The sequence below is a fragment of the Pongo abelii genome, chromosome 8, assembly GCF_028885655.2.
Source record: "Pongo abelii isolate AG06213 chromosome 8, NHGRI_mPonAbe1-v2.0_pri, whole genome shotgun sequence".
NCBI lineage: Eukaryota > Metazoa > Chordata > Mammalia > Primates > Hominidae > Pongo > Pongo abelii.
Window position 1 is genome coordinate 52493666 of NC_071993.2, and position 15506 is coordinate 52509171.

Genomic DNA, 15506 nt, shown 5'->3' on the forward strand with positions numbered 1-15506 from the left:
GTCAACTCTGAGTTTTGAATGGGTCCTCACAAAAGCAACAGATCAGAAGAGATTTAATACATAAACAGATGCAGGAATCTAGCTGTCTTCTATTAAACAATGAGATTTACAAAAATGTACAGGAGTACCACTCTGCTCACTAATTTTTTTTTTTTTTTGAGAAAATAGTTAAACTTCATTGAAATGTTATTTATGTTAACTGGGTTTATTACTAATGCTAAATGAATTAAGAGATATAGTTTTTACGCTGTCAGTTTTAATGTCTAATATTGCAAATATCCATAGATAAAACCCTACATAATCTAAATGTTTTGGGAGTCCTTAATCTTTTTCTTTTTTTTTTTTTTTTTTTTTTGAGATGGAGTTTTGCTTTTGTTGCCCAGGCTGGAGTTCAATCGCGTGATCTCGGCTCACTGCAACCTCCACCTTTCAGGTTCAAGCAGTTCTCCTGCCTCAGCCTTCCAAGTAGCTGGCATTACAGGCATGCGCCACCACACCCAGCTAATTTTTGTATTTCTAGTAGAGATGGGGTTTCACCATGTTGGCCAGGCTGGTCTCGAACTCCTGACCTCAGGTGATCCTCCCACCTCGGCCTCCCAAGTGCTGGGATTACAGGTGTGAGTCACCACGCCTGGCCCTCAATCATTTTTTACAGGATAAAGGGGTCCTGAGACCAAAAAGTTTCAGACTTCTAGTAACTATCTTCTCCATAGTCCCAAAGTGAACTGCTTTACTTCGTGGTATTAACGTCTATATTCCAGGCTGGATGAGGGAAGAAGAATTCCAGAGAAATGGGCAATGGCAATATCAGGAAAGCAAAATGTTTTCCCAGGAAATCTTTAGTTAATTTCTTTCAAAAGAACTTTTTATATATTTAATATTTTTCCGTAACTGCAAAGTAGTGTGGAAAAGTGAGAACTTTTAGCTGGATTTGTTGCTGCTCAGGACAAAGTCAGGGTTCTTTTGGTGGGGACAAAGGGAGATAGGTATTGAGTATGTAGTTAGCGGTGTTCATTGCCCACATATTTTGTTTGTTTTTTTAAGGACCAGTCCTGGTCAGAGTTTCAGGAAAACCCCACATAATGAAGTCCTGTTGTTTGACTCTTTCATACAGAATCCCAAAAACTCGCTTAGGCATCTCACCTCATTGTCTTCTTGATAATTATTGGTTTCTACTTTCCAGGGTGTATTTGGTCTATGTGAGTTTTACGCCTTGGCTCTACCCACAAGTACATTCTGTTGGGAGCCACATGTGGACTTGCAAAAAACATCATTGACAGCACTGATTAAATTGTAAAATGTGCCTTATTCTTCAGCAGAGCTTCTCTTTATCTTTGTGATCTGGTGGCTTCTCACATTAAGAAAACTTTGTTTTCTCACACCCTCAGACTCAGTCTTTCCCAGTCTGTACCACTGTGTTTCCTGATTGATTTATTTGTATTAACTCAATTGTGGGCTCACAGCCATCTTTTACATAGGAATTTACTTTTAAAATCGTCACGACTTGCTTTTTAAAACATGAGTCATAAATTGGGTGCAGTAGTGTGCCTGTAGTCTCAGCGACTTGGGAGGTTGAGGTGGGAGGATCACTTGAGCCCAGGAATTAGGGACTGTAGTATGACATGATGGTACTCGTGAATAACTACTGTCCTCCAGCCTGGACAACATGGCAAAACCCTGTCTTAAAAACAAACAAACAAAACTCATAGCCTTTATTGATTTTTCTGGTTCAAGATTTGGAATGAAAACTTGCACCTCAAACTGTGGTCTGGGGACCGCAGCATGGGAGTCACCTGGGAGCTTTTTGGAAATGCAGAAATCTCAGTCCCCCTTAGATCTAACAAACCACAATCTACATTTTAGCAAGATCCCTAAATGATTAGGTGTCCAGAGTTGGAGAAGCACTGGCTAAAGGAGAAAACAAATGAAATCTAGAGGGCATGAGGCTGTGTTCTGAGGAGCTCTCATGTTGAATGTAGATGAAAAGAGCCCACCAGAGAGATGTGGAGATGAAAGCCAGGGTAGTGTGTGGCATCTCCTAGTACCTTCTCTGAGGAAGGAAGGAAGATGCAGTGAGGCTTCCATCTCTCCTGGGGTCACAAGATGGTGTTATCCAGTAAGCAGTGACTGAATGTGTTAAAGAGCTGTAAATAATTTACCAAGGTTTTTATTACTTGGGCATTGAAGCTTAGTTTGGGCATGAACTGGATCTTTTTTCTCCTTAGTATGTCTAATTCCACTTCTTTACATTGATGCTTGGCAAACTTTACTTCTCATTCAGAGCCAAGATACCATTCTGACTATAGGGCAGAGTGGTGTCATACTTCAACCTTGATATACTTCATGTATGTGCTTCTTTTATGTCATTCTTAAGCTCTTCCCTAGTTTGGACATTTCTCACCAAAACACTTTTTCAGAGGAGTTCAGTGGTAATACACATTGAGCGTCCCTAATCCAAAAACTCAAAATCCAGCATTCTTCAAAATCTGAAACTTTGGAATGCCAGCTTGACACTCAAAGTAAGTGCTCATTGTCACCTTTCAGATTTTGAATTCTCAGATTTGGGATGCTCCACCAGTAAGTATAATGCAAATATTCCAAAGTCCAAAAAACTCAGAAATATGAAACACTTCTGGTCCCAAGCATTTCAAATAAGGGATTCTCAATATTATCATTGGCACATGGTTAGGAGTGAGATTTTGGTCCATATTCTATGCCTGACACAGTTGTTTGCACATAGTAGTTGCATAGTAAATAAGTGTGGGAAGAATGACTGATTTGAATGAGTTTTGGGATTTGCTTTCTGGAAAATATCTCTGATGTTGTCCTGAACTATATATTTTAAGTCCAAATAAATGGACATCTAAAGAGCAGTGTTTAGGCTGGGCGCAGTGGCTCACGCCTGTAATCCCAGCACTTTGGGAGGCTGAGGCGGGCGGATCACGATGTCAGGAGATCGAGACCATCCTGGCTAACACAGTGAAACCCCGTCTCTACTAAAAATACAAAAACTTAGCCGGGCGCCTGTAGTCCCAGCTACTTGGGAGGCTGAGGCAGGAGAGTGGTGTGAACCCGGGAGGCGAAGCGTGCAGTGAGCCGAGATTGCGCCACTGCACTCCAGCCTGGGCGACAGAGCGAGACTACATATTAAAAAAAAAAAAAAGAAAGAAAAAAGAAAAAAAAAAGAGCAGTGTTTATTGGGGGAAAATAAAAGATGGTCTGGTCTGCTGGAACTGTACTGTTAAGATCCTACCAGGTAGTGGAGAAGCAACCCTAAACATTGACAAGTTTCAGGCTTTAAAACCCCTGTGTTTTCTAGGGCTTGTTATTTGTTTGGTTTTACCAGTGTAAAATATGAATTGTTCTAACAAGAAAACAAAATAAAAGCTTGCATTATCAAATTTATTTCTTAAAGGGTAAGGAACAGCTTTAGCTCTCAATCTGGGTTTATAATGTTAGCTTAGCAGGTAGTTCTCCCTCACTCCAATATCCATTCTCTGTTGAATAATTAATGTCAAAAAGGTCTGAGGATGTGATTTATTGGCTTCTCTTAGTACTTGTGAATTTCTCTGTAGATTTCCAGATGGTGTCAAACCACCCATTCCTTGTGAGGTAGTAAGTAATGTAGCAGTGGTTATAATTGGCTTTCTGTACAGATAATCCAAGGCCTATGGTGTCTTTGTTTTAACTTAGTAGACTACACTAAAATTTAATAGTAAGTCACCAGTAGCTTGGCCTTAAAATTGGAACTCACAGCAGCGCCCTTTGTTTACCTATAAGTACATTCTTGACTAATGAATGAAACTCAGATTACTTGTTCTCTGGACAGAGGGCTTTCATTCCCAGTGAATGAATGTGTGAATAACATGATTGAATTAAATTGCTAGTTAAACTTGGTCTTTTTTTTTGTTGTTGAGACGGAGTCTCGCTCTGTTGCCCAGGCTGGAATGCAGTGCAGTAGCGTGATCTCAGCTCACTGCAACCTCTGCCTCCCAGTTTCAAGCGATTCTCCTTCCCTCAGCCTCCTGAGTAGTTGGGATTATAGGCATGTGCCACCATGCCCGGCTAATTTTTGTATTTTTAGTAGAGACGGGGTTTCACCATGTTGGTCAGGCAAGTCTCGAACTACTGACTTCAGGCAATCTGCCCGCCTCGGCCTCCCAAAGTGAAACTTGACCTTTTAGAAACATTCTTTGGTAATAGTCTCCCAACACTTTGAGCATACTTTATAATTTACTAATTGACTGCCTTAAGATGAAGAAACAGGTCAGATGTGGTGACTCATGCCTATAATTCCAGTCCTTTGAAAAGCTCAGATGGGAGAATTACTTGAGGCCAGGAGTTGAGCCTGGGCAGCATAGCGAGACCCTGTCTCTACAAAAAATACTTAGTCAGACATGGTGGCACATGCCTGTAGTCCTAGCTACTCGGGAGGCTGAGGCGGGAGGATCACTTGAGCCCAGGAGGTTGAGGCTTCAGTGAACCATGATTGTGATTTTGCCACTGCACTCTATCCTGGGTGACAGAGTGATCTCTGTCTCCACAAAAAGTATTTAGTCAGACATGTTGGCACATCCCTGTAGTCCCATTTCCTCAGAAGGCTGAGGCAGGAGGATCACTTGAGCCCAAGAGGTCAAGGCTGCCGTGAACCATCATCATGCCACTGCACTCCCAGCCTAGGTGACAGAGCAAGGAAATACAACTAAGATCTTCTCTTCCTTAGGCAATAGTTTTTGTTACTCATTTGGGTTTAGAGCAAGAATGAGTAGATTCAGGAAAATGACCTTATTTTTAAAAATCAGATTTATGTTTAGAATGTTCATTTTTTTTTTTTTTAAAGAAAGTCATAGGATGGAAGATGATCATAGTTGTTTGAGGGTTGCCATAACAAAGTGCCATACAGAAGGTGGCTTAAACAACAGAAATTTATTTTCTCATAGTCTGGAGGCTGGAAGTCCAAGATCAAGGTGGCAGCAGGGCTGGTTTCTCCTTGGCTTGTAGATGGCCATCTTCTCCCTCTGTTTTCACATTGTCTTTTATCTGTGTGTGTCTGTGTCACAATCTCCTCTTATTACAAAGACACCAGTCCTATTGGATTAGAGTCCACTAGGATTAGAGTCACCTCCTGAGTAGCCGGGACTACTATTGACCTCATGTAAACTTAATTACATCTTTAAAGGCCCTATTCCAAATAGTTATATTCTGAGGAACAAGGAGTTTAGGACATCAACATCTAAATTTTCACAGAAGGGAGGGGAATACACAATTTAGCCCATGATAGTTGTGTATCAGGGAGGTCAACCTAAAGGCAAAAAGGCCAGGTGGGACGTTATTCTTCAAGAATTCTAGCTGAGAAATGAAGAGAATCTAAACTAAAGCATTGACAATAAAAATGAAAATGAGTTGTGATTGAGAAGTGGAAGAATTTGATACAAGACTATGTGACTGAATGTGGAGGGGCATGAGAGGAAGGAGGCTAGCGTGGCTCCCAGATTTCCCTGCTCCAGGAGGAGAAACTGAGTTGAAGGAGATGTGAGCTGTGTGATGTCCCTATTGAGTATTCAGCACTTTGTTAGCCAGACACCCCAGGGCTGGTCAGCTGTCCTACTTTCTTCGCTCTTTCACAGTGACTCCTCATAATGTGGACTGTGTCACATACAACTGAGCATGCAGCCTCTCCACTTGAAGTGTGTCTTAAGACACTTAACCACCATCTGAACTTTCACGTGAAATGTGACTTAAGACACTTATTACCATCTTATTTTGAAAGTGAATTCTAAACTCTTATTTTTTCCTGATAATAAAAAATTAAATCTTTTAAATAAAATGTTGAATCCTTTAGGACAGGGACTATTGTTTATTCATTTTGCCCAAATGTGCAATATTTACTGCCTGGCTACATACATCTAGTATATAGTAGGTTGTGCTTTGCAAATTCTAGTTCAGGGAATGATTTGTCAGTAGGGTTGTTATGATCAATTACTTGTTCTTTGCATATTTTAATCAAAGATTGGTAATTAAAACCTGTTTGATTTTCTTGCAGAATGAGAAGACTTTGGGACATTCCATGAGTCATTCAAGCAACATTTCTAAGGTAGAGTGCCACTGATAAATGTTATTTATTACCTTGAGTCTTTTGTGTTCCTATGCCTTACATGTGTTTATACTCTTTTTTTTTTCTGAAAAGACATTAGAGTTCTTGATACATTTCTGTAATCTGTTCTGGGACCATAAGAGGTATGTGGCAGTTATGTTTTTCTGGTAAGGCAATTTTGAGTGTGTGTTGGGGGAAGTGACTTCTGGGAGAAAATTCCATTTTTTCCAGAAAACCATATACTTTAAGGGAGAAGAAATCTCAGGCACAGGAGAGTCTGTTGCCACAATTAGGAATATATTTGACTGAAAGTAACAAAAAGCTAACTATGGTGACTTACATAATTATGGACTTATATGGTTCATTTGACAAGGTGTCTGGAGGTAGGTGATCCAGGGCAGAGTTGCTCACAGATTGTAGTGCACCCGATTCTGTGGCTGTTCGGGGTGCCACTGTGTAACCCGCATGGACCTAGGGGGACTGAACAAGGGGTGAACGTGGGAATAAAAGACGAGACAAAAGAGTATATTTGGAAGAAGGAGGCATCTTGGCTCTAGTGGACAAGGGCTCTGAGCTTTACACAGCCCTCCGTATTTATTAGGCAAAAGAGATAGTGAGAAGTGGAGTGGAAGAAGGGGTCAGCTGCTCAGTCTAGAGGAGGCTTGCAAGACTGCATTCCTTGAACAAAAGGCTCTAGATGTTGCAGTAGAGAACCTCAGCACCAGGGAGTGATTGCCTCCAGCAAACCTGTTGGCAGGAGCAGTCTCCAGGAGAATGCTGAGTTGGTCACGTCCCGTGGGTCTTCGGCTCCCTGCAACAGATGTTGCCAGGGACCCAGGCTCTTTCCTCTCTGTGCTACCTCCTACTTGACACATGGTCTCACAATGAGAGCTGGACCTTCAGGCATTGTGGCTGTGGCCTTGGCAGGAATTAGAGGAATGATCAAGGATTAACAGGTCTGTTAGCTGAGAGTCACCATTTTCAGCAGGAAGGCAAAAGTTGTCCCACAAGTCCCACCTGGCTGCCTGAAATCTGCTTACATCTCCCTGGCCAGAACTGGATCACAGGCCACCTCTAGCTGGAAGGCAGCTAGGGAAAGGAGGGCTTGGGAAGTGAATCAGCCATCCAACAGCATCTCCTCACCTGTGGTGTGGTCTTTTTAGCCCACTAGGAGCACACTGGCTGCTAGGGTATGGCCTGGGAACCAGCAGAGTGTATCTGATGCAGTGAGCTTGCTTCTAGGCAGTGCTCCTCTCTCAGCCCAGACATTGACTCTGGCCAACCCCTTCGCCATGCAGTTACAGCCATGAAAGTTCTTTGCAAGGGTGGACCTTTTCCCCATGTTTTTGGCATATGGCCAAACACAACACAGATTCAGCTGGGAGGATTTGAACAAGTGACAAAATCTGTCTGCTGTCTCAGGCCTCCTAGATACTCTGAAATGAACAGTTACATTATATGCCATTTTAATGTACTGACTACACATATGTTTTCATTCAGGTCACCTTATTTTTTAAAACTAAAAGTAAACTCTGGCAAACCTTCTTAAGACATTCGTCTGTTCTTAGGCATATTTGTAATCTAATTATATTATTCTTCCGCTTAATTTTGCATTAAAAATAGGAATGCTTTTCACAAAATATTTTTTCCCATCCAACCTCCATTTCTTTTCTTTTGCTGTCCCTTCGGCCAGGAATGCTGCAGTGCTAGAACTATGCAGTGGTAAACCATTTTTGCCCATTTTTGCACCTTTCAAAGGAGCTAATCAGTGTCTAAGCACGGAGAAAAGTGAGAAGGTGCAGCTGCAGATGGTCTGTTTGCTTAAGTTGAATTAAATGTGTTAAAAAACGCTCAGTAGCACATGTATGTTGCCTTGCCCTAGTAGCCAAGGGCAGTTCTGAAGGAGGACATCCTATGCCTTAGATATGTACCTGTTCGTTCATGGATTTCAGTCACATTCTATTTAAAGGAAACTTCTTCCTATAGTTAAAAAAAACTGTTTGCAAACCACCATCTTAAAATGTCTAGAGGAAAGGCTATCGTCTTGGCTTGTGTTGTGGGTATTTTGAGCTTTGTAAGGGTTTTGGAATTAACATGGATGATGGTTTACTAGCCATGTGATTTTGAAAAAGGACATCTCTCTGAGCTTTAATTTAGTTATCAGTAAAAGTAGGGTAAGCCAGGCATGGTGGCTCACACCTGTAATCCCAGCAATTTGGGAGGCCGAGGTGGACAGATCACCTGAGGTCAGCAGTTTGAGACCAGCCTGGCCAACATGATGAAACCCCATCTCTACTAAAAATCCAAAAAAATAGCCAGGCGTGGTGGTGCACACCTGCAGTCCCAGCTGCTTGGGAGGCTGAGGCAGGAGAATCGCTTGAATCTGGGAGGCGGAGGTTGCAGTGAGCTGAGATCACACCATTGCACTCCAGCTTAGGCAACAAGAGCAAAACTCCGTCTCAAAAACAAACAAACAAAAAAAAAAGTAGGGTAATAATACAACCTTCAGGGTTGTTCTGAGTCTTGGGATTAACGTTTGCATGAAACCATGGAGTAGCTCACCCATTACGCTGAGCCAACAAACCTGACTCTTGTCAAACTTCATTGAATCCTGGTGACCTTAGGTTGATTGGGCCAGGACAGTTCATTTAATGGTAGCTTTATTATTTATTGCTGAACAATGGAGAACCATACATTGTTTTTTCCTTCTTGCATACCTTTTTTTTTAGACAGAGTCTGGCTCTGTAGCCCAGGCTGGAGTGCCGTGGTGCAATCTTGACTCACTGCAACCTCCGCCTCCTGTATTTAAGCAATTCTCCTGCCTCAGCCTCCTGAGTAGCTGGGATTACAGGTGCGTGCCACCACGCCCAGCTAATTTTTGTATTTTTAGTAGAGACAGGGTTTCACTATGTTGATCAGGCTGGCCTCAAACTCTTGACCTCCTGATCCACCCGCCTTGGCCTCCCAAAGTGCTAGGATTACAGGCGTGAGCCACCATGCCTGGCCCCTTCTTGAATACCTTTTTACTGTGTGCTGTTTGTGACTGGACACTTAGTGTGTCCAGTGAGTTCCGGGATGGTTACTATGGTCATTGAAGAGTATCTGAGTGGAATGAGCCTTTAGAACATTGGATTACTCACAGAACTTCCTGGTTAACCTGTCAACATGAAATTCTGTTGCAAAGTGTACCCTTTTGTAACGAAGATAGTTAGCATGCTGTATAAGGTGGTTAGACATGAACCAGTTCAGTGGGACCAAGGAAGGGAGGGCAGGCCCCCTGTGGAAGATAACTGTTTTTGAGAAGACAGTTTTTTATTGGAGTATTTATTAAATGAACCTGCTGTTTGAAGCCAGTTTTAGGCCGTGACATGTAAAATCGTATCTTCAGTATAGCAGACATACTCTTGAGATTAAAGGAGGCCACAATGTGGACATACTGTATGCTACCTGAAATCCCCGTTGTCTCTGTCAGGAGACTTTTTCTGCTGACTTTTAGACCCCAGCTGGGGTCAGCACATTAGCCAGTCACTGCAGTCTGCTTTATGCTTCTACAGTTCACCTCTTGCTGGCATAAATTTAGAGGTTGGAAAGAGGTAAAAAATAAACCTTTAATCATGCCTCCTAGTATTCCATCTAGATTTTGTTACAAAGTGTCTCAGTGTGTATTGGAAGCATATTGACTTTAAAAACCAGGCTCCATTTTCAAAGAAGGAAGCAGGTAGGTTGGATGGGATGTTCATGAGGCTGCTAGGTCTGTGGTGGCTTGCCTGTCTTCAAAATGGGCAGCTGGATTTGATCCCCTTAAGGAGTTAATAGAAGAAGCATATTGGAATATTTAAGTAATTACAATGGCAAAGTCTTCACCCAATACTTACTTTGTATTGATAGTACAATGTTAATGGACATCATTTGTTGAGCCTCTGTTACCAAATTGGTCACCTCCAATTAACGTCCTAAGGGGTCCAAAGTGACCTTTTCCTTTTATTTTTCAAGATCGCACTTATCTCTGCCTGGGTTTTCATGAATTTTTTCCATTGCACCTTCACCCCACATGTAACCTCCATGAGTGTAGATCCATGCTTTGTTTACCCCTAAATCTGCAGAGCCAGTGATGGGATGGAGCCCTGGAGGTTGTCAGTACATGTTGAGTCAATGTTTGCATGCTGTTCTGCTAGACACTTGATACCCAGCCCATTGTTCATTCCTCTTCATCATCCCAGCCACCTCCCAGGCCCAGGCCTCCTAAACTCCTGCAGTAGCTTCTCAAGAATCTATCCCAGACCATCTAGCACCCAGCAGCCAGTAAGTAGAATCCTAATGCTTCTCTTTTCAATTCTTCAGTGTTTCTGATTACACTACCTTGAGCTGTCATATCTAAGGTGACCTGGGCCTGGCCACTTGGAACCTGATCCTGTGCAATATCCCCTTGGTCATGATGATCTAGGTATGGTGACTACCTTGACGATTTTCAAACAAGCCAAATTCCTACCTGCGCACCTTTGCAAATGCTGTTCTATCCGAGAGGCCCCTCCCAATCTTACCCCTTTTTTGCATGAATGGCTAAAATTCCTAACTCATTTCTCTTTCAGTTCTTAGCTTCTTTAGAGGCACTTACCCTTGACACCCTCCCCTTAGTCTAAATTTTATCACCCATTTGGGTTTTGTTATTCTTTTTCTTCATAGCACCTATCACAGTTTGTAATGATAGCAGTGTGTAGAAAATCTTATATTTTTAGAAGCAGCAGAATGTCCCCCTTTGGGAAAAAATCTGTTTAATTGACTGGGTGCTTGGAGAAGTTTGAGGCCGTTTGAGTCCCACAGGTGACATGCTTTATACAAAGATGGGCACTGGAATGCAGCCCCCATGAAACTCCCATGCATCTTGCCCAGACCTTCACCTCACTGCAGGGTCCTTGACCATGTGGGCCCACTGAGCCATCCTGGAGGATGTTCCCCAGATGCCCCATCCACACTCAGTCCTCACCCTATGTACGTCCCTTGCTGCTGTTTGCTTAATCATTTTCTAAAGAACAAACTCAAAGTTTTATATCATTGTGTAGTATCTGAAATCACATTTGATTGGTTTTCTTTTTTTAGTTTATTTGTACACATTTATGGGGTACCTCTGATATTTTGTTACATGCATAGACTATGTAATGATCAAGTCAGGGTATTTGGGGTGTCCCTCACTGTGAATATTTATCATATCTATGTGTCGGAAACATTTTAAACCTCTCTTCTAGTTATTTTGAAGGATATAATATATTGTTAACTGTAGTCACCCTACTCTGTTGTTATTGAACATTAGAACTTATTGTGACTATCTAACTGTATTTTTGTACCCATTAACCAATCTCTCTTTATCCCCCACTCCTGCCTCCATGCACACCCTTCCCAGCCTCTGGTACCTATAATTCTACTTTCTACCTCCATGAGATCAAATTTTTTTAGCTCCCACATGTGAGTGAGAACATGTAATATTTGTCTTTCTGTGTCTGGCTTATTTCACTTAACATAATGACCTCCATCCATGTTGCTGCAGATGACATGATTTCATTCTTTTTGTGTGGCTGAATAGTATTTCATTGTGTATATGTGTCACGAATTCTTTACCTGTTTGTCCATTGATGTGGACACTTAGGCTGATTGCATATCTTTTGCGAACAGTGCTACAATAAACATGGGAGTATAGATATCTCTTTGATAATACTAATTTGTTTTCCTCTGGGGAAATACTTTGTAGTGAGATTGCTGGATTATATAGTAGTTCTATTTTTAGTTTTTTGAGGAATTCCCATACTGTTTTTCATACTGGTTGTACTAATTTGCATTCCCACCAACAATACATAAGAGTTCCCTTTTCTCTGCATCCTCACCAACATCTCTTATTCCCTGATGATTAGGGATGCTGAGCAGTTTTTCATGCAGCTGTTGGTCATTTATATGTCTTTTTTTGAGAAATGTCTGGTCATGTCCTTTGCCCACTTTTTAATGGGATTGTTTGTGTTTTTAATGTTGTTTGAGTTTCTTACATATTCTGTATGTTAGTTCCTTGTTCGATGCGTAGTTTTCACATATTTTCTCCCATTCAACAGGTTATGTCTTCACTCTGTTGATTGTTTCCTATGCCGTGCAGAAGCTTTTCAGTTTAATATAGTCCCTTTTGTCGGTTTTTGGTTTTGTTGCCTATGCTTTGGGGTCTTAGCCATAAAATCATTGCCTAGATCAATGTCTTGAAGTGTAATCCTTGTATTTTCTTCTAATAGTTGTATAGTTTCAGGTCTTATGTTTGAGTGTTTAGTCCATCTTGAGTTGATTTTTGTATGCAATGACAGGGCTTCAGTTTCATTCATCTGCGTATGGATCTCTAATTTTCCCAGCACCATTTATTGAGAGGGTGTCCTTTCCGTAACGCATGTTTTTGGTACCTTTGTTGAAAATCAGTTTGCAGTAAATACGTGGATTTATTTCTGTGTTGTTGATTTTGTTATATTGTTCTGTGTGTCTGGGTTTGTTTTGTTGTTATTGTTTGTTTTTTGAGATAGTCTTGCTCTGTCGACCAGGCTGGAGTGCAGTGGCACTATCTAGGCTCACTGCAACCTCTGCCTCCTGGGTTCAAGCAATTCTCCCTGCCTCAGCCCCCTGATAGCTGAGATTACAGGTGCATACCACCAAGCCTGGCTAATTTTTGTATTTTTAGTAGTGATGGGGTTTCACCAAGTTGGCCAGGCTGGTCTTGAACTCCTGATGTCAGGTGATCCACCTGCCTTGGCCTCCCAAAGTGCTGGGATTGTAGGTGTGAGCCACCACTCCTGGCCTGTATCTGTTTTTATAACAACACCATGCTTATTTTGGTTTTTGTAGCCTTGTGTAATATCCTTTGAAGTCAGGCAGTGTGATCCCTTCAGCTTTGTTTGTTTTTATTAGGATTGTTTTGGCTATTTGTGCTCTTTTTTGGTTCCATATGGTTTTAGGATTGTTTTTTTCTGTTTCTGTGTAAAATGACATTGACATTTTGATAGCGATTGCATTGAATCTGTAGATTGCTTTGGATAGTATGGTCATTTTAATGACACTGATTTTTTTGATCCGTGGACGTGGGATGTCTTGCAATTTGTTCGTGTCCTCTTCAGCTTCTTTCATCAGTGTTTTGTAGTTTTCCTTGCAACGGCTTTCACCTCTTTGATTAAATTTATTTCTAGGTATTTTATTTCGTATAGCTATTTTAAGTGGGATTGCCTTTTTGATTTCTTTCTCCACTAGTTCATTATTGGTATATAGAAACACTACCGATTTTTGTATGTTTATTTTTGTATCCTATAACTTTTCCGAATTTATCATATCTAAGTTTTCTAATGAAGCCTTTAGGTTTTTCTAGGTATAAAATCATATCATCTGCAAAAAGGGACAGATTAACTTACTTTTTTCCAATTTGAATGCCTTTTATTTCTTTCTCTTGCCTGATTGCTCTAACTAGGACTTCCAGTACTGTGTTGAACAGGAGTGGTGAAAGTGGGTGTATTAGTCTGTTTTCACGCTGCTGATAAACACATACCTGAGACTGGGTAATTTTTAAAGAAAAAGAGGTTTAATGAACTCACAGTTCCATGTGGCTGGGGAGGCCTCACAATCATGGCAGAAGGCGAAAGGCCTGTCTTACATGGCAGCAGACAAGGGAGAAATGAGAACCAAGCGAAAGAGGTTTCCCCTTATAAAACCATCAGATCTCATGAGATTTATTCACTACCACAAGAACAGTATGGGGGAAACCGCCCCTGTGATTCCGTTATCCCCCACTGGGTCCCTCCCACGACACATGGGAATTATGGGAGCTACAATTCAAAATGAGATTTGGTGGGGACACAGCCAAACCATATAATTCCACCCTTGGCCCCTCCCAAATCTCATGTCCTCACATTTCAAAACCAACCATGCCTTCCCAACAGTCCCCCAAAGTCTTAACTCATTTCAGCATTAACTCAAAAGTCCACAGTCCAAAGTCTCATCTCAGATAAGGCAACTCCCTTCCACCTGTGAGCCTGTAAAATCAAAATCAAGTTAGTTACTTTCTAGATACAATGGGGGCACAGGCACTGGATAAATACACTCATTCCAAATGGGAGAAACTGGCCAAAACAAAGGGGCTAAAGGCCCCATGTAAGTCCACAATCTAATGGGTCAGTCCATTCTTAAAGCTCCAAAGTGATCTCCTTTGACTCCATGTCTCACATCCAGGTCATGCTAATGCAAAAGGTGGGCTCCCACGGCCTTTGGCAGCTCTGTCCCTGTAGCTTTACAGGGTATAGCCCTCCTTCTGGCTGCTTTCACAAGCTGGCATTGAGTGTCTGTAGCTTTTCCAGGTGCACGGTGCAAGCTGTTAGTAGATATACCATTCTGGAGTTGGGAGGATGGTGGCCCTCTTCTCACAGCTCCACTAGGCAGTGCCCCAGTGGGGACTCTGTGTGGGGGCTTGCAACCCACATTTCCCTTTCACACTGCCCTAGCAGAGGTTCTCCATGAGGGCTCCATCCTTGCAGCATACCAGTGCCTGAACATCCAGGCATTTCTATACATTCTCTGAAATCTAGGTGGAGGTTCCCAAATCTCAATTCTTGACATTTGTGTACCCGCAGGCTCAACACCACATGGAAGCTGCCAAGGCTTGGGGCTTGCACCCTCTGAAGCCATGACCTGAACTATACCCTGGCTGCTTGTAGCCTTTGGTTAGAGTGGCTGGGATGCAGGGCACGGAGTCTCTAGGCTGCACACAGCAAGGGGGCCCTGGGCCCAGCCCTTGAAACCATTTGTTTTCCTCCTAGGCCTCTGGGCCTATGATGGGAGGGGCTGCCGGCAAAGATCTCTGACATGCCCTTGAGACATTTTCCCCCATTGAGTTGGTGATCAACATTTGGCTGTTCATTACTTACACAAATTTCCACACCCAGCTTGAATTTCTCCTCAGAAAATGGGTTTTTCTTTTCTATGGCATCAGGAGGCCACAAATTTTCTGCTTTTATTTTCTGTTTCTCTGAGAATGCTTTTAAAACTTTTTAAAACTGAATGTTTTTAACAGCACCCAAGTCCCTTCCTGAATGCTTTGGTGCTTAGAAGTTTCTTCAGCCAGATACCCTAAATCATCTCCCTCAAGTTCAAAGTTCCACACATCAGGGGCAAAATGCTGCCAGTCTCTTTGCTGAAACATAGCAAGAGTCACCTTTACTCCAGTTCGCAACAAGTTTCTCATCTCCATCTGAGACCACCTCAGCCTGGATTTCATTGTCCATATCATGATCAGCATTTTGGTGAAAGCCATTCAACAAATGTCTAGGAAGTTCCACACTAGCCCACATTTTCCTGTCTTCTTCTGAGCCCTCCAAACCATTCCAGCCTCTGCCTGTTACCCAGATCCAAA

At 42.1% G+C, this 15506-nt stretch overlaps 1 protein-coding gene across 10 annotated transcripts in view; it reads left to right on the forward strand.

Annotated features, from left to right (window-relative positions):
• The window catches only part of MARCHF8 (membrane associated ring-CH-type finger 8), a 142933-nt gene that overhangs the window by 102419 nt on the left and 25008 nt on the right, over positions 1-15506 (forward strand). For all 10 annotated transcript variants that reach the window (XM_054522213.2, XM_009245335.4, XM_002820679.6 and 7 more), the window contains one exon: positions 6044-6094. In XM_054522213.2, coding sequence (XP_054378188.2) covers positions 6044-6094 — 51 coding nt within the window. The remainder of the gene's footprint in view (positions 1-6043; positions 6095-15506) is intronic.